This window comes from Colossoma macropomum, unplaced genomic scaffold, assembly GCF_904425465.1.
Source record: "Colossoma macropomum unplaced genomic scaffold, Colossoma_macropomum, whole genome shotgun sequence".
Taxonomy (NCBI): Eukaryota; Metazoa; Chordata; class Actinopteri; order Characiformes; family Serrasalmidae; genus Colossoma; species Colossoma macropomum.
In genome coordinates this window covers 38,700,430-38,722,402 of record NW_023494789.1, presented here as the reverse complement: position 1 = coordinate 38,722,402, position 21,973 = coordinate 38,700,430, and the positions used below count along the sequence as shown (strand labels likewise).

Here is a 21,973-nt window from a genome sequence, read left to right as displayed (position 1 = left end):
ACTGAAAGAAACCCCCCCCCATAAAAACAAAAAAAAAGTAACAGCTCATCATTTTCTACACTCATAGATGCTGAATGTACAGAGTACTGGAGCACTTTCTTGACCTCGTTTTCTTTTTTACTCTGCCCACCTCTGTCACAATCAGACACAGCTATCATACCGTATGGTGGACGGGAAGAGGGGACAAAACACCACACACGCAGGGGTACATGGTTTCAATAGAGTTTACTGAGAGCCAAACTGACCCAAATGTATATCTTCATATTGATTCAGAAGATGAGAAATGCCACAACATTGATAATATACAGGAAGAGGAAACTAACGATTTAAGCACAAACATTATTTACATTCATTCCATCTTTGTCCATCAAAATTAGAAGACATTCATGATGCTTTAGAGCCAATAAAACAAACGAATGCAACAGTGACGGGGTAAAAATCAATCGGACAGAAATATATGCAAATCCATCATTAAAGACAGACGTGACAACGCCTACAAGCTAATGCAATAATGAAGCTACATGTAATTATTTCTGATTGTGAAGTTTCTGATCATGCAGAAAAAAAAACTGAACAAGGAGACTTATAAAAATAATGAGTCATTTGCTGGTTACACTATGCATTACTGTTCATACACAGCTCTACTTTTACATACAAGATAAATTTCTCCTCTTTAGTTATCACTTTGGTTTAGTTTAAAATGACTTCTATTTTATAAATTGTATAATTCATAAACAGATTTGTTTAAAAAATGTTAAATAAAAACAAATAAAAAGCATGGAGAAAAAGACATGTACAATACTTTTTTTTCCCATATGAGCGCACTACAAAAAAAAAACAAAACAAAAAAAATCAATCATACTTCATAATGCTTTTCTGTACAATATCTACAGTTTTGCTGGTGACAGAAAAAACACCCCAGGAATGAGAATCCATCTGGTGTTAAATGCTCAAATAAGGAATTCAGAGGGTGAGTAGTTCGGCGAGTTGGAGGTTAACAATGTCGAGCCAGGTTACGTTATGAATCTAAAAAGAATGACATACTGCTTTAACAGCAGGAACACATGAGCCATTTCCCCAAGCCTTTTGAAGTCATTACAATACATTACTTAATGAAAAAAGGAGAAACATAAAAGAAAACGGGTATATACAGAGGGAGGTGAGAATATACAACAGATAGAAGATACTACATATAAGCATACAGGATCCCAAAAACTCAACCACATTAGTGTGTTACTAATAGCAACAAACGAAGCCAATTTTAACAAGAAATTTCATGAATCCAACAAGAAATGACAGGGAGTCCTTGGCCCCCCTTTTTCTTTTCTTGTTAATTTACATTCAATATGCTGCCCAGTGATCAGGATTAATCTCGTTCTGGAGTAAACAAACAAATAAACATTTGTAACATCACAGAAGAAGAATAAAAAAAACATGACATTTAGCACTTTTATGCCTTTGTACTCTACTAATCTTCTGAGGACACAATGAAGAGTGTAGGAACCAATAAACCATGGATGGATAAAATAATCACTATTGCTAACATGCAATATCAAACCACTTGTAAGCTTTTCCTTCTTTTAATTCTAGGTTTAACTATTGCTTGCTCTTGTAAGCTTCAGAGATGAGAGGTAGACTCAAAAAGAAGCAGGGGTGACACATTGTTAGTGGAAGTAAATTACCATGTACAAATGCCACTGACTAATCTGAAACCTTTCTGGAAAGTTTCTCTAAATTCATCAGAGGGGACAAGTTTTAGATTCTGTCATTTCTTCTGTTTAAATGGAGCTCCTGTTTGTCGCAGTAAGACATACCAAAGCTTTCGTAAGAACGTACTTTACAGCTCAAAAAGAGATATAAAAAAGTGAACCATGTTCCTACGGACAAGTAAACAATGTCAGTTGGATTTATCACCATCCTCTGTGCATATTTTAGGAACAAAACATCGACCAAAAGTGAAGGAAAACGAACTGTGGAAACTACTTTACAATACATACAACCATATCTATTTGAAAATAAACAAAACTGACCTTTTTTTTTTTTTGCTATGTTTGCTATTTTTGCCTCTTTTGCGATTTTTCAGTTTTGAAGAAACCATGTAGACCAAGCTTTGACCCCCAGGAGAGTTTAGTTCTCCTGGTGCCTTGTTCCAGAAGAGGGACCACTGGGGCTTGCGAGGGCATTTGGAGGAGCCTCTACAACACACAGGAGCGTAAAATGAACTGGCTCTAGCACAGGTAATAACTACGCACAAATCCTACAACTACTCTGTAATGTGCATCATCTTAAAGGCTTATAAACATAGCTGCCTACTCTCTGGTCCACCTCCCTCCTGTTGCCATGAAAAGAAAGAAACAAAACAGACCCAAACGAGAATGCACAACTCCAAGAAACGCTGCCCTCCATCCTCAACGTTCAGTTCTCGACCTGACAGACCGACAACTCTGCCAGGGAACAAAGCACAAAGTTAAAAAGGCCAAAGAAACAAAAGGACTTGACCAGAATTACCACGTCTTATACAGACGACAACGGTAACAACAACAAAATGTAATAATTAGTGACCAAACAATCACTACATTGATTAAAAAAAAAACCCTCAACAACTATGATGACATTAATAATAAAAACCCAGAATAACTCTTTAAATAGTTGAGGCAGAAAAAAGTAAATAAGTATGAGTCTCTCTCTCTCTCTCTCTCTCGCGCTCTCTCACTCGCTCTCCTTTATTCTCACTCATGAACTTAACATGCAGAGAGTCAGTCTCAACCCAAAAGCACTGTTTCAAAGCTCACTCACACGTACGCACACATTCACACATCTAAATGTTTGCCATTTCTGGCGCAGTCTTGTCTACAGGACTGCTGTTGTCTCGGCTTCCTGGAACGTCCAGGCTTGCCGAGCGCTCGTGGCCTGGTTTGGAGTCTTTGTCTCCGGCACTGGCGGAGGAGGGCCCAGGAGAGGACAGTGAGCGTCCGGAGATCTTATAGGCCGCCAGGAGCTCCTGAATCCTCTCTGTGGTGGGCTCCCACTTGGCAAAGCCAGCATTGTTCTGCAGGAAGATGACTGCTGTTCCATGAACGGCCTTGTAGTACATCTCGTCTCTGAAAAATAAAACGAGGTGACAAAATCGTTAAATTGACAGACAGAGAGTAGGACTGAGCAATATGACAATATTTATCATTATCGCTACAGGTTATGTCACATTTCTCAGAGTATGTCATCAATATCATAAGTACAGAACACTGATAAACTGCATGTTTCCTTACAACTATAGCATGTTAAACCTGTTGAACTGGATTTAGTGCAGCGTAGTGTGTGAAATGAAACATTGTAATTATAGTTTGCAATTTTTTTTTTTTTAGTTTATGTGGGACTATTGGTACTTTTTTGTCAGTTCCAACTTATATATAAAACATATCACCACCTCTAACAAATAGATAGATGTACTTTATTAATCCCTGGGAAGAAATCTGGCCTGTGCAAAATCTTGGGCAGCCATAAAAGCTGTTTAAAACTGAACAAATGGAAACGGAAACAAATAGAGAAATAATTCTTTTTATATATTTAGTTTTTTTAAAACTGTTGTGAACATGAGAAAAAGTGAGTATCCACAGCACCGGCATCTTCATTAAAAACCCTTTATTGTAGCATGGCAATAATAATAATAATAATCTTTATTTATACAGCACTTTTCATGCCTGTAGCAGCTCAAAGTGATAGGGCTTAAAATGAATAGAAGAAATTATGAGTATTAATTTTAAATTATATAAGAAAACAACAAAGATCAAATTAAAAAGATAAATACCAAGAGACGAAGAGTTCTAATTAAATGCTAAGTTAAAGAGACACATTTTTAAATGTTTCTTAAAAGTGACCACTGAGCTTGACTGTCTAAAAGGTGATCTGAGTTCCACAGTTTAGAAGCAGAATAACTGAGCGAGTCTCTCCTTTCTGTATTTTACAGAAGGTGTACGCAGAAGGTCAGTATCTGCAGATCTAAGATGACATGCTGGACCATAAACAGACAGACACTCTGTGATGTAAGTGGTGATTTAAGGTCATTTAGAGCCTTAAAAACTAGCAGCAGAACTTTCAAATCTATCCTGAAAGGTACAGGCAGTCAGTGCAGTTCTTTCAAAACGAGAGTGATCTGATCTCTCGGTTTGTTTTTGTTAGAAATCTGTGCTGCTGCATTTTGTACGAGTTGTAGAGGATGAACTGTTTTCCTAGTCCAGTAAGATCATTACAGTGATCAACTCTGCTGTAACAAACGCATGAACAAGTTTCTCTGCGTCACTCTGAGACAGAAAAGGCCGAACTTTAGCGATATTTCTCAAATGATAAAAAGCTACTTTAGTGACTGCGTTTACATGCAGGATAAAACAGAGCTCAGAATCTAAGATCACACTCAGGTTTCGTACTTCAGGTTTGGTTTATGAAGCTAAAGAACCAAGTTTCTCAAAGCAGCTTTCTCTGAGTTTTAGTACCAACGATTAGTATTTCAGTTTTTGCGTGATTTAGTTGTAGAAAACTTCGTGACACCCACTGAGAAATCTCTCACACACAGCTGGTCAGCCTGTCAACAGTCTTGTTATTGTGTGTCGTCAGCATAACTATGAAAAACGATATTTTATTTCCTAATGACATTATCTAGAGGTAACATGTACAAAGAGAAAAGCTCCACAAGAAGTTTAAACATTTTTTGATGAATGATTTCCAAGCCATGAACTGTGCCCGAAGAGCCCACCCAATGTTCAAGACAGTGGATTAGAATCTAGTGATCAACAGTATCAAAAGCTGCACTAAGATCCACTAAAACCAGAAGAGAAGTATTTTGTGCATCAGCGCTGAGCCTGAGGTCAAACCAATGCTGTCTCACTACTGTGGTTTAAACAAAAACCTGACTGAAACTTCTCATATAACTTGTGTGATATTAGATACACATTTGTTTGAAAACAACTTTTTCTAGGATGGTTTGAAATTGGTCTAAAAGTATTTAGTATGGAGGGATCCATGCTACTCTTTATTAGCAAAGGCTTCACCAGTGCAGTTTAAAAAGCGTCTGGAACCACTTTTACAATAGTTAAAACATCACTCTGAACATAATCAAAAACCATCTTAAGGACAGAAGTAGGAACAGGGTCAAGATCACACGTGGATGAACTTAGTTTGTTTATAACAGTTGTAAGCTCCCAATAATTCATGACAGAGAAAGACATCATTATTGATGTAGGTGGCTTATCAGGAAGATTACAGAAGCTTGTTTCAGCTGGTTAAGCTATGCTCTCTTTTATCAAGGCTATTTTATTTTGAAAATAAACTGCAAACTCTTACCAAATTTCAGAAGATAAATCACTATGAGACACACTAGCAGAAAAGTTAGGGTTAAATCGTCGGTATGGTGGAAAAAAGGGATATTTTCATAGCTTTATTGTAGGTGGAGATCTGCTCTTTGAGAATATCAATGGACACAAAATGCCAAAATACAGAGATTTTCTGTCCATAGTCATCCTACAAGAGCTTTTTAATACAGTGAAAAAAGTGCCACGGAAATTCACTTTTCCTCAAACTTTTGGATGCTACTCCACAGAGCACCTTCAATATTTGTGTTTTTATTTTTCCTACTAGCAGCACTCTCTATGTTTGCACTTTTTCTAAACAATTATTCATATCTTGGTTAGAAGAACAAAGGTTTGATTTCTGATTTCTTGCTGAACTTAATGAAAGATTAACTGTGTGTATCTGCTAAGTTCCTTCAGCAGCACCAGATTTAATATAATGAAGGACTGATCACATAAACGAGGTACTGGATGGTAATTGAATACTGGACTTTCTCAAGGAGAGCTTTGGAAATGGTTAAGCAAGTACGCTCGCTCATCCAATCATTTATTGTTTCCTTGTATTTAATTTAATGTTAGAGTTTATTTTAAACAAATAAATTCTTCCTGCCCAGATAAACAGCCTTTAGACAAGACTTAAAAGCCAGAGAGATTTGACTTTTGCACAGTACTGTATCGACATGAAAGACACTCTGCACTTATACACAAGATGGCCTGATGATGATTTGTGATAACTATATTCCTTTGCTGAGCCTCATCATTACAGTACAATTATTTCTTTTAAAACTTTCTGAACAAAATAAATGTGTTTCATTTCAAATCCAATATCGGAGAATGGTTGAAATAATTTTTTGTGCACAGCATTTTGCAGAATAGAAGAAAAAAAAAAATGGAATTTAAACTATTTAAGAACACAGTTTGGTGTTACATATGTATTTATTCAAATTTTATTTATTCATTCATTCTTGCAGCTAATTCTGTTCTGAATTTCAAAAGCAAAAGGCCATGCATTATTCTGTAGTAGCCACTTCCACAGTAGTGCAAACTTATATTAACATTTTGTCTTTTCTGTTTATCTCTTCTGGTTGACAATGTTAACACCACAAATCATGAAGGGTTAAAACTAACTGTATGTAAACAGAATGATGAACCTAATCAATATGAATGAAATATTTAAAAAAGGACTGAGAGCGGCCGAGAAACCCCACTCCATGTCCGCTCCACATGAATCATTCTTACATTTATTTTATGTCTTGAATTTATGTACAAGACACTACACACTATATAATTTATTATTTGTGGTGTAATGGTATATAGGAGTCATGGTTCAGTTCACACCACAGTTTAGACATCACGGTTCGATACAGGATCGGTACAACGGAAAAAAGCAATAAAACACCCAAATGCATAAGTCTAGCTTTCTTTTTATTCATTTTGAACAGTCAGTAGTGCTAGTGTCGTACACTGCCCCCTGAGGTAACCTTCGTTGGTACAGCCTGCTATGTGGGTCATTTGCACTCGACAGGGAAAGTCACTAACGTTAACCAATTTGTGCGGTGATAGTCCAGTTGTGATTTTGTAGTTAGGAGCAGACAAAACAGAAAAATTTGTGAGGCTTTGTGCTGAGTCGCAAAAATACTGCATGGTGTGGAGAGGGATAAGTCTCATTTCACTCATTTAGTTTCAGATTGTGAGTGTTTCTTTTTTTAAATTCTCTCTTTTTATTTACCTTTAAGAGCTGCCTTTCTTACCTCTTGCTCACTGTACACCTCAAACAGCCTCACAGCTGATCGGGAATAAGAAGTTTTATGCAGTTAGCTGCAGTTAAGATAAGAACCCTAAATACACTGAATCATCTGGCACTAGGTGCAGACGAAGGCTCTTCTGCGGACCACTGCTGCTACCAGGTTAACAGGTTAATAGTTTAAGGTTTCTGTGGAACTTGCGCTTGTGAAATTTGGTTTCGCGTTACATTCATTAATCTTCACACATACCGTGTATTGTCCGTATGAGTGAATGAACCAAACCATTATGGTTCAGGACATGGTACACTATTACACCTCTATTAATTATACAATCTACTGCCATTATTAAACAAAAAACTAGTTAAAAACATTTTAAATGCTACATTTTAAAAAAGACAAAGGCTTGAAATGGGGGTGGACCATGCAACATGACAACGACCCAGAACTTTCCAGTAAATCCACTAAGGAATGGCTCAAAAGAAAGAAATGCAGAATTTTGGAATGGCCAAGTCAAAGTCCAGATCTTAATCCTAATGAGATGCTGTGGGGTGATTTGAACCAGGCTGTTCAGGCAAGAAACCCCTCAAACATCACACAGCTGAAAGAACTCTTCAGGAATAAACTTTGCTCCATTCAATGTCAGAGACCGGTAGATGGTTACAAGAAACTCATTCAGGTCATTTCAGTCAAAAGGGGGAAATGCCAGCTGTTAGGGCACAGAGTGTCCTAATTTTTTCATCAGTAGGAATTTTTTGTTAAGTAAATGATAAATCCAAATTTTCATTGTTTTTGTAAAGGTAATAATATCACCTTTATTTATAGATACAGTTTGATAGCAATATTTCTTAATAAAAAAACTAAATATTTAATAGGGTGTCCTAATTTTTTCACATGACTAGGTAGTAAGGGTTGTATGGACCTCTGAGAAATTAAAGGGAAATACAAAGCAGGAAGGAGTCTTACCTCTTGCAGATATGCTGAGAGCCACTGCGATACTCATGTTCAAAAGCAGGTACTGTCATTTGGTGCCTGCGGAACCGACTGCTCTCCATCCGCGTCAAGGCTGGGGTTGGGGGGTCACGCCATTCGGGAATGAAGATGATGAAAGACAGCGGCTCACTGGAGTTTTCGAGAAGGTCCTACATGAAAACACATGGGCAGTGAGGGGAGAAGAGAAATTGACGGTTGCATTGTTGAATGTTTTATCTGCACACTCAGCTGCTGTGTAAAAGAACACTACATGCCAGGGACACGGGAAGCGGGGGTGCTAAGGGTGTGACAAAACTCCCATATTTCAAAACTTGATTTAAAAGTAGTAAAGATCTAAGTGTACTTGTGTAAGTTAACACTGCAGTTTCATTACTGTGAAACAAATCAATTTCCCTCCCCAGCTACCAAATGCTTTGGGTGCACGTTGTTTAACTACAAGCAAGCTGAGGTGCAAAGAGGGAAGTGTATGCAGGGTTACAGGCATGTTCTGGGCACCAAGGCAGGCTAATATTGTTTTTACAAAAATAATCCTAATGTAATGCCCACGTTTTAATTACATTTTTGTTTTTCTTTTTTAAATCAACTGTTATATCTCCTGCTCGGTGTGCGTTCGAGTGGTGAACCTCAGCGCGTCACTATGGGAGTGGCAATGAGTATGTGCTGCTTAAAATTTCAGCACCTCAGCCTGAAACACCTTTCCCACGACCCTGACTACCGTCTACAGTCTACAGTTTTCAATAATATAAAATAATTTCTTTTATATGATGCTGGTTACAATTACATGATTTCAAATTATTCGCAAGAAGTTGCTGACAGAAAGATTTGATGATACATTCCTGATTAATAATCAACAAACTAAAATGTTAGCTAACTTGAGTATTTGGAGATCTCCTACTAAAAAGGTAACATTGGGAAGCAGGCTATAGTCTGCATGCATTTGGGATATCACCTCTGAAGGGGATGAACTCTTGAAACTCACAAAAAAGAAACTGTACAAACTGTAGCAGCAAGTTATGGTTGAAAGGAGGTGAACTGTTGGATGACAGTATAAACTATAGCTGAAGTGAGCTCATGTACTTGGGTGAAGAAGCTGTATGATGACCTTGAGAGGATGAAACAGCCTGGTACAACCAGGTTAGAATGGTTTTTAAAAAAATGACATCATGTGCTTTGGTTCTAAGGGTTTCCAAAAAGGGTGCAGGGTTTGAATACAATGGGGACTATGATCTCCATATGATATGGAATTGTGTAAAAAGGGGTGGGGTGATTACTTCATCACCCCATGGGTAATAAAAAGGGATGCCTCGAGATGATCTTTGCATTGTGGTTGTCCGGCAACTATCTTGCCACTTAAAGCTCAATTAAGAGAAGACCTTTTCCTTCCTTCCACAAGAACTCAGCGGCTGAAGTCTTTTTTATTCCTTTCTTATTCCTTTTTTATTCTGTTTTATTTTTTTTCACTTTTTGTTGATATTCCTTTTGTTCCTTTGATTCTTTTAGACTACAGATAGTTACTAGAGCAATTCTATGAAGATATTAGTTGTGCCCAAACTGATGAACAGAGCTGTAGGAAATCCGATAATGATCGAGAAAGCCATTAAAAATCGAGAACGAAGTTAAAAAAATTAACATCTCGGGATCCCTTGTATATGAAAAGTGGTGATTAAATCTCAAGGCAGACTTCACAATAAATATATAACAAACAGATAATTACATATAAATAAACAATTAATATTATGCATCACTTAATCTCTTGAAAAATGTAATTAAATCTATATATTACTTTGTATCTGCCATTTTTCAATATTTTGTGCACTACCTGTTGCAGCTGCGACCAGCGCAGAGTGGTTAAGCTGAACAATGACCGAGTAAGACGAGAGTAGATGTTTACATAAGTGAATTCTAATTAGTTTTAATTAATTGCAAGCAAAGAAAAGAAGTTTTGAAGCTTAAGATATGGCTAAGCTTGAAACTTCTTTACACTGCTGTAAACTTGACAAATAACTGGCTAAGCAAAGTTACATTATGATAACTGGCTATGCTAAATATAAAAGTATTGTAAAATTTGAGCAGAGGCAGAATTTGTGAAATTTGAAATGCGTTTAGTGTGACTATTTCTTTCCATAAACTATTGACTAATGGGTTTGTGGGTTGACTAGTGTGTTTTGTCCATGTGTTTTGTAATTCATTTAGATTTATGTAGGTTTTGTACAATAATGTAGAAGTAAAGTAAAGAGCAACAAGATTACTTCTTTTCCGGGACATAATAAGTATAGAAACCCCATTAGAGTTTGAGAGAAGTCAATAGTAGGAACCTGACATGGACTGTAATGCTCATGCTTATTACTCAAGAGTAATTATAAACTTTTTAACAGTAGTGTATATAAACTTCCATGCAAAACATTTCCATCTGAGACAAGCTATGACATAAATACAGTGTCCCTTACTTCAAAGTGTGTGACCATGGCATCCATTAGCTCCTCACAGAAGGGAGGGTTGGCTTCAAATGAGCCGCTGACAGGAGAGAAGCTCAGAAACGGCCTGATAGAACAATCACAAGACAGCGAAATCATTTACATAGGAAACAGAGTAACTCATTATAAAACTACTGATCACTAATAACACTGAACGCAGAGAACAGCTGAGGTGACAGTAGCAAGAACTTCGGCACACACCCTCGAGAGCCGAAGAAACCATCAACGTCAGGGAAGGCAGAGCAGAACTGCTTGAAGTAGCAGTTGAGTGGTGAGGCAAAGCACTCAAAACTGACCCCAAACTGCTTGTTAAGGGCCTCAAACACTGGTACAGGGAGTGCCCCCTGTAGGCCTGTCCCCTCATTCACACCAGATCCAAACATCACCTACAACACACAATCGTCAAGTGCAATTAAGACATGGACAACATGGGTAACCTAAGAGATAAAAACTTAATGCAAACGCTTTGTATGAAGATAAAAATCTGCTTACCTGGTATCTCTTTATAAGGCACCATACACGTGACAGGAACTTCTCGAATCTTGGATCATCAATACAACTGTACCGGTACAGGAGCTCCTATTGAGGGTTTATAGACATACGCTTGAACATCATACTAATATTTCATATACATCATCACCTAAATTGGTCCTTATAAAAGTCTATAAGAGAATCCTACCAGTTTATTAAAGTGGCCACGGTTGACCTTCACCATTTCTCCTTTATAGCGCAGACAGGCCATGTCATTCTCAAAGTGCAGCTCAACACGGGGCTGAGGAGGGGACGGGATAGACAGCCGGACTGGATAGCAATACACTAACCGGCCCTGCACCTCTGTACTCTCTGCTCCATCCACTACAACATAAAAATAACATTTCTCAGACAGGGATTGTGCAGCTTTGAGTCTTCTATTGCTCGTATGTGCTGCTGTAATTCTGAAATAATTCAAATAAGTGAACTGTTTTGTGCTACACCTGCAGTAAAGCTTGGACTGGTCATTTTAATAATTTGAGACGTAACATTAGGGTCCAATTTGTAACTGGTATATATAAAACCATATTTGTTACAGCATAAAAAATAACACTAAATGTCTGTGCTTTATCGGTCAGGCCCAATTTAGCATACAGCGACAGCTAAAACGTGAAAATTTAAATAGTTCGGGAACAAGACGTTAAAAAGAAGTACTTCAAGAAGAAGTAGTAATTAAGAAGCTATTAAATTATCAATAATATACTATAATTCCATTCACAATAATTAATGTGGCATGTTACTATACTTTTGTGCTGTCAACCAGTGTAAATGTCTTTGGGTTTTTTAAACAATAACAAGTGTTATTGCTCCTACTACCATTATTATTATTATATTATTATTATTGGCACTGTAAGCTAAGGCATGCACTAATAAATCCCTTGAGGCATAAAATGTTTGTTAGACTAAACAGCAGTTCAAGTAGTCTTTCATCGCATATTTGTCCAACCTGTGATGTTGCACTCTTTCAGCAGGTTGAGGTGGGCCTGGCGGATTCGGCGTACATATTCAGCAGAGATATGGTATATCTTAGAGCAGATCCCCTCCACCGAGTCTTTGGCCACAGCAGTCACGTGAGGACCACACTGCTTCCGCAAGTGCTCCAGGCGATCCTGAGAAAAACCCAGCAAAGTCAGCACTTCGGGTGGCAAAGCCAAACAATAAGGGGAACATGTATGTAGGAAGGTGTGGATAATACCATGTAGTCTTCTTTACTGGCAGAGTGGTCTCTCCTCAGCCAGTTCATGGTGTCTTCAACGTTCCACTTCACAACCTTTCTACTGTCAGGTGTGGCGTTTCTGTAGACAAATAGGTGCTGCTGTTACACCATCTGTATTTTCACCACCATCCAAAATACTGTCAATATTTCATTAACTCCCATTTATATTATGCAGGAATTATCACCTCGATTCAATCATTTTCTTGGCTGCCTCTGCGTATTTGAATAAAAGCTTTCTGGCCTCCTCCTTGTATTTAATGCGGGAGAGCCTAGAATTCCAGAAAAGGAACATGGTTAGTTCTCAAAGAACTGAAATGTACATATATCCTAAATTTTACAGAAAAATTTGGAATGGATTCCAACCTGATGGGGATGTCATTCATGACCTCTCTGAACATGGAGGGGGAGACGGCAGGGTCACACTCACTGGGGAGCAAGGGGTCCACTCCTTTATCCACCACCTTTCTCTCCAGTAGCCAGCGGTTGAAGGACTCTCGTGGCGGCTCTATCCCTTCAAGGTCCAAATCAACATCTCAGTAAAGAAGCACAAAATCAAATAGGGCAACAGAACCTGTACCATAGGATTAGCCTGTGACTCCAAGAGTGTTTTCTTTTAATGAAATTATTATTATTATTTGTACAAAACAGCTCTCTAGCCTTATTTAAAGCTTAACACTGATGTCAATCAAACAATGTTAACTTGGTTGAAAGGAACAAGCTGAACTCTTACTGTCTAGTTAAGCTGGTCAAGAAAATTGTTCTCATTTTAAATAGGAGATTTAACCTAATGGAGCACGAAGCATGTAAACTGCCTGTACATGACTTGGGCCAATCAGAAGCAGGTCTCAGAACAAAAGAAGCACTGACTAGGCCTTGGGTTTAGTAGTTGCCAGTTGATTTGGCCAAAAAGATGTTGCTTCAAAACATCTTTATTTGAAGCATATGGCTTGTTTAAGGATGGGGCAATAAAAGAACAGACAGATTTGTATTTAAAAAAAAAAATCACTTCACATGCAAGAATATTGTTTCTAATATAGCCTTAAAGCCTTAAAAAAACAAAAACAATTTCTTTTCGCAAACTTTTCGCAGAGAGGAGGAAAACATGCATTTGACAGTTTGGGCTCCACGTTAGATGTCTATTTTTAGTTCGTTCAGTTCATACAGACATGACAAATGAGCAGATATTTTGAAATATATCACAATATTAAAAATGTTTATGATAACTACTCTGAAGTAGAGTTGGCTGATATGGCAATAAAAAAATATGACATCACAATATCATTTTTTAATGATACACATGATGATTTCATTTTTCTTAGGTTTGATAAGTTGGAACAGATGAAAAACAAGGACCACCAGTTTCAGGTTTTAAAAAAATACCTTCAAGAACAATGAACATGATCTTCATTCAGTGTTTCACATACTGAACTGCACTAAATCCACTTACACACAACTAATTATGCTCTTTTTGTCACGAAACCTGCAGTCATTCAGTGTTCTCTGTAAGAACTGACGATATCCTCAAAAATATCACACTGGCCACTTTGAATGTCAAGAAGACATATTTGGTACAATTTAACTACAGTACCAGTAATCTAAACACAAAATTTGCCCCAAAAGAAAAGGAAATTTAACAATGGAAAGCTGGCCTTAACAATAAAGCCTGAACTGAGGAAAAGTGCATGTGTTAGATCTCACAAACTAAACTGGAAGTTCTGAATTTTGTTACTACTCTCTACCTCTCATAACCTTTTAAAAGCATTTTTTCCAAAGTTGCAGCACAATTTTGAGCCAAATCATTTGCGCACTGAGACAAAAAGCCCCATTATGTATTGCAGGAATGGCTTATTCTTTCTTTTGAACATGATATGCAGAAAGCATGACTCATGCCCTGCGGTTATGCCTACTGCTCTGCACTCCACGCCTCGACATCACACCTTTCACTAAAACATTACAGCCACAATGGCTCCTGTCATTAATAAACTCATTCTTTCTGACATGAGTGATTGAGTGTGATGTTCTATCGCGAGGAGAGAGCATTTAAGGGACAAGTCTAAACTGAATGACACTATGAAGTAACATGATAATTTGGGAGCAGGAAAAAAAATGCAAAAACGGTGGCACTCTGTCAAGATCTCTTTTACAGGCCTGATAATTGCCTCCTCACTCTCACCACAGTCACCTTCATACCTTACTGAGAAAGGTGTGGAACAAAGTCTAATGCAGAAATGAACAGAATTTAAATATACGGTGCTCTTCAAACCTATTTTCCTTACTATGCAATACACACTGATGAGCCAAAACAGATGCAGGGAATACCATTGATAAATGTCATTGCCATGAAGGGGTGTACCTGGTCCATGATCATGTTTATGTAGGTGGACTGTGTCAAATTGACATCCACATGAATGGAAGGACTCTACAAAGAGCATCACACTCCCGCTGGTGCCACCACTTCCCCAAGTAAACATGAAACATGTATCCAGTAGTCCATGTAATGTAAAAGAAAACAGGACTCATCAGACCAGGCGACCTTATTCCATTGCTCCAAGGTCCAGCTGCGATGCTGGTGTACCCAAAGTAGGTGCTTTTGACTGAGGAGTAAGCATGGGCACTCAACCAGTCTGTGGCTATGAAGCCCCAACTAGGTGTTGTGCCACATTCCTCCCATAACCATCATTAAAAATTTCTGTGATTTGTGTCACAGTAGCTCTTCTGTCAGTTCAGACCAGTCTTCGTCACCCTCACATATCCATTAGCCTTGGGCGCCCAACCTCCTGTTGCCTGTTTGTGGTTTCTTTCTCCTCGGGCCACCGATGGTAGATTCACTACTGAGAGAGAGCACCCTACAAACTGTGCCATTTTGGAGGTGCTCCGACCTGGTCGTCCAGCCATAATGATCTGGCCCTTGTCAGAGTTGCTCAGGTGTGGACACCTGCGTATTTCTCACCACGTCAGTCGACTACAAGAACCATCTGTCCGCTTACCGTCAAACGTATCCCAGACCTTGACACGCCCCACTGTTACGAGTTTATCAACATTACTCGCTTAATCTGCGAGTGGTCATAATGTTTTGGCTTATCAGTGTATTCGTCGTGCATTTATTAAAGTAATCTGTTTCAAGAAATCCAGACTGCTTAGAGAGGGAATTAAATGTTCTTAGTATTTTTACTTACTCAGTGTAAGAAAATTTCTAAGGCTACACATCCCAGCTGATGCATTTAGCATAACAACCTATCTGGTTTAAATTCAATTCACCCTTAATCAAGCAGAACATACAGAAGAATCTGTGAACCCTTAAACACAGAAATTAGGTTAACCAAGATTAGTCCACATCACTGTTCTCAACTTGAAAAGTATATTAACGATAAAGATGTAGTGCCCTTTGAAAGATATTACTGTTTTCAGATTTTAAATAGACATCAGTCACAAAATAACTTGAAACATGACAAAAATAGATAACTGAACCTGTTGCTTTTAACAGGGCAGACTTTAGATTATTTGACCACATTAATGCAATAGATAAATTGACAACTGAAATGATAATTACTAAATTACATCAAATCACAAAAAAGCTCTAAAAAGCAAATATCTACAGAGCTTCAACAGCTGCAAGGCACTAAAGATTCAGGCATGTACATAGTACTTCAAAAACAATATTTTAACCCTGAGAGGACCCATGCATGGTCAGAGGGGACATCCACTCTCTTTTCTCTTGCAATTATTTCCAGTGAAGAACTTTGGCATTGCTTCTGCACAAACTCTTAAAAATAAATGTGCCAGAAAGGGAACTCTGCAGCGATGCCACAGAGAACAGCTTTTGGTTCCCTAAAGAACCTTTCAAATTATTCTGTAAAATCTATTTTTGTAAATGGGATGTGCAAACAGCTGTTTTAACCTTTTACTCTAGATGTTTTATATCAATTTAGGTTTTTGGACCGAATGTTTATGCCAAGAACCATTTAGCAACCTTTAAAGAGTGTAGTATGTGGACTTCATATGAAGTCTCTTGACACACTACCAGGATGCATTATTGAGTTAATTGTGGAAAACTTCTTCCAACAATTTGCAAAACATTGTCATTAATAGCTTCTATTGCATCATGGCTTACACTCATCACGCTACATCATGCTACAGTGATGCTAGGCCTGCCATGATTATTACATAATTGTCACAATTACTTGAAATGATCACAATCAATTTCCACATTCGTTAAATTTAATCATTAGATATTGCTGAGTTACTCCTATCACAGAGTCACACCGTTATTAGGATTATACTGCAAAAGTGACAAGAAAAATACAAAATATTAAAAAAAATAAATTATGAATCACAATTATGTGCATGATAGACATGGCACAATACCACTTTCTTTACTGATACAGATATTGACACCCTGAGGATTAGCCAAAGCCGATCCAATTTGTACTTTAAAAATTACAAAAAAAAAAAAGCCTTACAATGAGCTACTTTTAATTGACACACTTCACTTATCAAACTACTTAATGATTCCAGTAGCCCACAGAAAGAACCACACAGCTAACAACATTGCATCACACTGTATGAGTGTGTGCTATTTCAGGACAGATTGGTTACAGCACTGGACCAGATTCAGACTGGTTACTATTGACAGAGCAGCCTTTTAGATGAAATAATGACAAATGTTATCGGCAAATTAAATAATAAGCTCTAAGAAGCACATATCTAAAGGGCTTAAACAGCTGTGAAACACTATACAGATCCAGGCAAATACAAAGCAATTTAAAGGCAATACCGCAATGAGTGCCACTTCAGGCTAGACCTGTTGCAGGATCCGATCAGATTCATTATTTTTTTCCTCCAACAACAGATTCAGCATTTTCTGCTGATGACGATCAGATATCTGCTACCAGATCATTGCCATCGCTCTTTCATGACTAATAACAGTCAGATAAAGATTTGTGACTAGCCTAAGTGGGGTTAGGCTCAAAGGTATGTACGTACCCTCGCGCTGGGAGCACAGCTCGTGGTAATGCTGGCGTAGTTTGGTGGTGAGCTGGGCACGCTGCAGCTCGATCTCAGGGTGGGGAGGGAGGTAGTCGTATGGGGCTCGTTCTTTAATCACTGCATTGGTCTGAACATCCAGGTCCCAGTAGATCCTAAAATAATGGAATCATGGGTATGATATAAGCACAACGTACGCAACACAGAAAATCTCTAAAAAGCCCTGGTTAGGAAAATAGTGGTCAGTCTGATGGGCTGATTTGGTGCACTTACACAGATGGCCGATATGGGGCCGGGGCCGGGGTGTTGGGTTGGCCTTGTTTGTCATCTGAAGTGGAGTTCCAGGGCTTTGCTCCAGGTGTGCTGGGTGATATCGGTATTGTTGGGGTGGTTGGAGTTACAGGTATCTCAACCTGCATTAAAAAAATGGTTTAAATGATCACTAAAGTGAACCTGAAATCAGAATTTACACCATTAATTTACGTAACTGGTCAATTTAAGCATGCTTCATCATATTATATCGTTGTTATTTTGTAATCTTTCATCAAAGTATACTTTTGACATTGCCATACAAAAGGAAAATACAGTACTACTAATCTAAAACCATACAAAGATCTAATACAACAGCACTAAGTGGTGATATTTTATACATGTTTTTTAAAAACTGTACTCAAACGCTTTCTATTCAGCTTTGTGGGAAAAAAACCTGACCCTTGGCCTCTTGAAGCTGTTAGGACCCCCTTGGAAGGCCTCCTCCGATGGGCGTCTCTTTCGCTGCCCATTGCCCAGTCCGGGATCCCCTGCCCCCTCACCTGAGGCAGGAGCTGCATTCAAGCCCAGAGGATCAGACTGAAACAGCAGCAGAGCCAAAATTAGCAGAGTATCAATACTGAAACACTGTCTGGTCACAGATGCAGACAAAACAAGAAAGAAAATCATAGTCTGCCTTTTTTTTTCAAGCTCTTTTGCTTAAGAGATGGTAAGTGGGCTGACAGGATGTTTGATCTTAAACATATGAATCTTTCAAATATTCAGTGAATCGTTAACTAACACGTTACTACAGCTCATTTCACAGCTCATTATTTCTGATCCAGCTTCACAATCCTATCAGGTTCAGTGCTCATGCGCAGTTTATTCAAATACAATTAAAATTTACATCAGTGAAAACGACAAACCTTAGAGGCTCACACATTTCCTTGCTGAAAGTTTGACATTCATTACAAATAAATAACAATGCCAGATGAGAAAAACATAATTATGTCCTAAATCTGACACGTCACCTTTAAACGAATATACTGAAAATCACTTTGAGAACTTTGTGCTTCCAAAGTTAAATATATTACAAAAAATAAAATCCCACAGACATCTACAAATTACAGAACTGCATCCAGTTTCTCAGGTTGTCATGCATATTATGAATTAGTATATTAAATGTATTTAAGCACACTTTTTAGTAGTTTAAAAAGAGATTTTTAAACTGTTCTTTACTTACATATATAGTTTTAGCAAAAATGCTCAGAAAATATGCTTTAAAAAAAGAAACTGAAATTTTCTGCTTCACTTTGTACTTACGATGACATCATGCTGCCCCAGGACTGGCATCTCCCACAGCGACTGGTTGGTGAAGCGGTTGAAATAGTACGGCCTGTTCTCCCTCTTGCTCCAACATTTCGCCCACCCAGCCTGAATCAGCTCATCTGAGAGAATGACCAGACTCACTTAACAAAAAAACGTAAATATTTTTTAATTCAAAGTTCAAAAATTCCTAAATATCAGTCCTCTTCAATACAGTGAGGATATCATTTACACAGAGTTATAAAACAATACATAACCAGAACTACAGGCAACCTGTTATGCCAATACTTTACTTTGTGTTCTCTTTATCATTACAGTTCTCTGTTAGAGATGAAGGCCTTTAATTAGTACTGAATGACATTACAACTACACCAGTATATTGTCAATCTGACATACTGTGAAGTGGTTTTTCAGTTTTGCTAGGTAATGAGCATTATATTAATGATATAAAACTTGGTGTCCCTGTTGCCAAGCAGAAAGTATTAAAATCAGCTTAAAACAATGTTGTGTACAGCAATGACCATATCCATGATCTAACAGTTAACTACAATGTATACCATTCGTTCAGTGCTTAAGGTGGATTTAAAAAAAAACAGTTTAAAAACTTTTCTTTATATATAATTTTTATGGGATATTCCACCAACTTGACTAAATTTCTGCATTGTATTCTGTATTGAAAGTTATTGAGAGTGGTTTGATGTGAAACGTGCAAATCTAGAAAAACCTGAAGAGTCATTACTGTTCACAGTGGTGGTGATAAGAACCAGATATCTGAAGCGTTTAATGCCTATAAAAGTTCCCACTAAATTATTACAAGAAATTGTTATGATTGTTACACTGTCTAGACATTGTTTTATAACAGTTTTGACAAAAGCTTTTGGACTAAAATGTATTTCTAAAGTGAATTCACGTTGAAGAGGTAAGATGGATGGATGTCCCCAAAGAAAACTTGCTTTTTTTAATCTGCCACTGTTTTACTATCAACATTACATATGAAAACTAGGTTCACTGGTCAATCTGGATAATAAATAAAATGCCTATATGTTTTGTAAACATTGCAACTCCTGGTTCCAATCACCACTGCTGTAGAGAAACCAGAGTTAAAAAAATTTCTCCACAAGCCATTTTATATCAAAACACTCAATGACTGCTTGCATGTCAAGAAAGGAAGAAATGCTGAAAAATTGGGTGAACTCCCCTTTAATGTTTACAATACGGTGCAATTTTATGTTTTATTAAATTGTATCAGGATTGCCCAGCACTAACTGTAACCATGATATTCAGACAAACACACACCTGGCAGCTCTTGGATAGGTTTGCTGGTGGAGGGTGTGAGGGGAGAAGCTTGTGAAGAGGACCCGGTGGGTGACATGACCATTCCCGAGTCTCCCTTTACTGTTCCGTGGTTTTCACTGGTCATAGCTCCTCATCTGTCCTGCCTTTTACACAAACAAGAATGAAATAAGTGCCTTACAGGGTCAGCTTAGGACTGGCTTATGTACTAATTAGTATGCAAACGTAAACATCTGCAGTTTGCACTTTCATACAAACGAAATCATTTGGTTTTAATGATCTGACTTGAAACCACTGAATCAAGTTAAGCCCTGTTGTAAACAGGACATCAGCTCGCTTACATATTCACACGGAGTTGGAGCTTTTACAGAGAGGCGCCAAAACACTTCATTCAGGGAGACCAAGCACGTCACCAAAACATCTAGCTACTTAGCTAGTTAACAGGGTAGCTACTGTAATACAGTACGATTCAGTCCTTGTTGTGCAAAAATGTGTGCTTAATGTGTAAAAAGGTCTTAAATAAATGTCATGTACGGGACTCTAAATTAAGGTGTCTACAGAGGTGGTGCTCGTCCTGGAACGAAAACAACTCGTCCGTGATTAGCCTGCTAGCACGTAAGCTAACGAGAGATTGTTTTATTGTTTTCAGGACGATTCATAACGTTAATTGACGGTTATGTGACAAGACTGAATTTAGCTTCCATTCGTCAGCTTCTTGCAAGATTTTTTTCCGTTCCACCTTAAACGGTGCAGCAGAACGAGGCGCCAGAATGTAACGTTAACTGCTGCACCGTTTAAGGTGGAACGGGGAATTTTGAACAAGAAGCTGGCAAATAGGAAGCTGACTTAAGCTTCGTGGTTATATGAACGACCAAGGGCATTAAATGAAGCATTCAGACAGAAAAATGCTCGGTTTTCCGAAGCTTCGCTGCCTTTAAAAGTCGTTAAGAGCGCAAATGAGCGCACGCATGCGCCTGCTGCTGCTCCAGCGCCCACCCCAGAATCGAGCCGGCCGAAAACAAACACGGAGGAGGAGGAGGGAGAGAGCGCCGGGCAGCACAACAAAGGCGACAGCAGCAGCACCAGCGAACCCGGATGGGGGATACGTTGAGGGGGGAAAAAAGAGGTAAAACATGAACAAATGCCGGGCCGTTCGAGGCAAGTGATATCTAAAACCAACCAGGACGGATAGTTAAAAGGGGGGAAAAGTGGAAGATTTAAGCCCGGCCAGTGCTCGTCTGTCACTAAGCCGATTTTAGGCGCGCACTTTGGATCAGGGAAACATTAGACAAGATGGCGGGCTGAGCCTCCGCGCTCCCTGCGCGGAATATCGCCCGTTTATTCCGCGCTCGGCGCAGACCTGCAAAGTTTGGCTGCACGTTCGTGTGCGCCGTACATTCCGCCGCATGTCTGTTGCCGCAACGTGCCTCTTAAATAGCTGAATGCCTTACCTTGGAGAGGTTTGCTCGGAGTCCTGTACAGGCTTTGCTCTATTCAGTCCGGACCCGCCTCCGCCTCTCCCTCCCCACCGACTCCGCCATCTTGTATCGGGCACTCGGACCCGGGCAGTGCGCATGCGCCGGTTTGATTCTCCTGCCCGCGGCCGCTCGGTAACAGAACGGGGCCATTTGCAGAGGGTCAAGAGAGCCGTGCGTGTGCCGGTGCGGTGAAAGCGGACCGTTTCGATTTGATTTAAGCAGCCCTCGATGTCCCGGTGTAATAAATGTTTCTCTTCAGTAGTTACGCCTGTCGGTTTATGCTGTAAGACGAGCGAGATGCAGTAACATCCAACAGCAGAGCCGCAGCACGGTAGCTTTAGCTCCAGAC

At 38.7% G+C, this 21,973-nt stretch overlaps 1 protein-coding gene across 2 annotated transcripts; it reads right to left on the bottom strand.

Moving 5' to 3' along the window:
- Positions 1-2,031: 2,031 nt before the first annotated feature.
- On the bottom strand, positions 2,032-21,706 carry pcif1 (phosphorylated CTD interacting factor 1). Of its 2 annotated transcripts, none has more exons than XM_036571241.1 (16): positions 21,598-21,706; positions 20,150-20,292; positions 18,851-18,996; positions 17,990-18,127; positions 17,552-17,691; positions 17,279-17,433; positions 12,659-12,806; positions 12,481-12,564; positions 12,275-12,374; positions 12,026-12,188; positions 11,228-11,403; positions 11,041-11,127; positions 10,750-10,934; positions 10,522-10,615; positions 8,048-8,223; positions 2,032-3,101 (listed from the first exon to the last, which is right to left on the bottom strand). In XM_036571241.1, exons 2-16 carry the CDS (start codon positions 20,271-20,273, stop codon positions 2,819-2,821), a joined length of 2,199 nt encoding a protein of 732 aa, XP_036427134.1. In that variant the 5' UTR covers positions 20,274-20,292; positions 21,598-21,706; the 3' UTR covers positions 2,032-2,818. The 2 variants fall into 2 exon arrangements, with proteins under 2 accessions (XP_036427134.1, XP_036427135.1); XM_036571242.1 differs by having other exon boundaries at positions 18,851-18,975.
- Between the last annotated feature and the right edge of the window lie 267 nt (positions 21,707-21,973).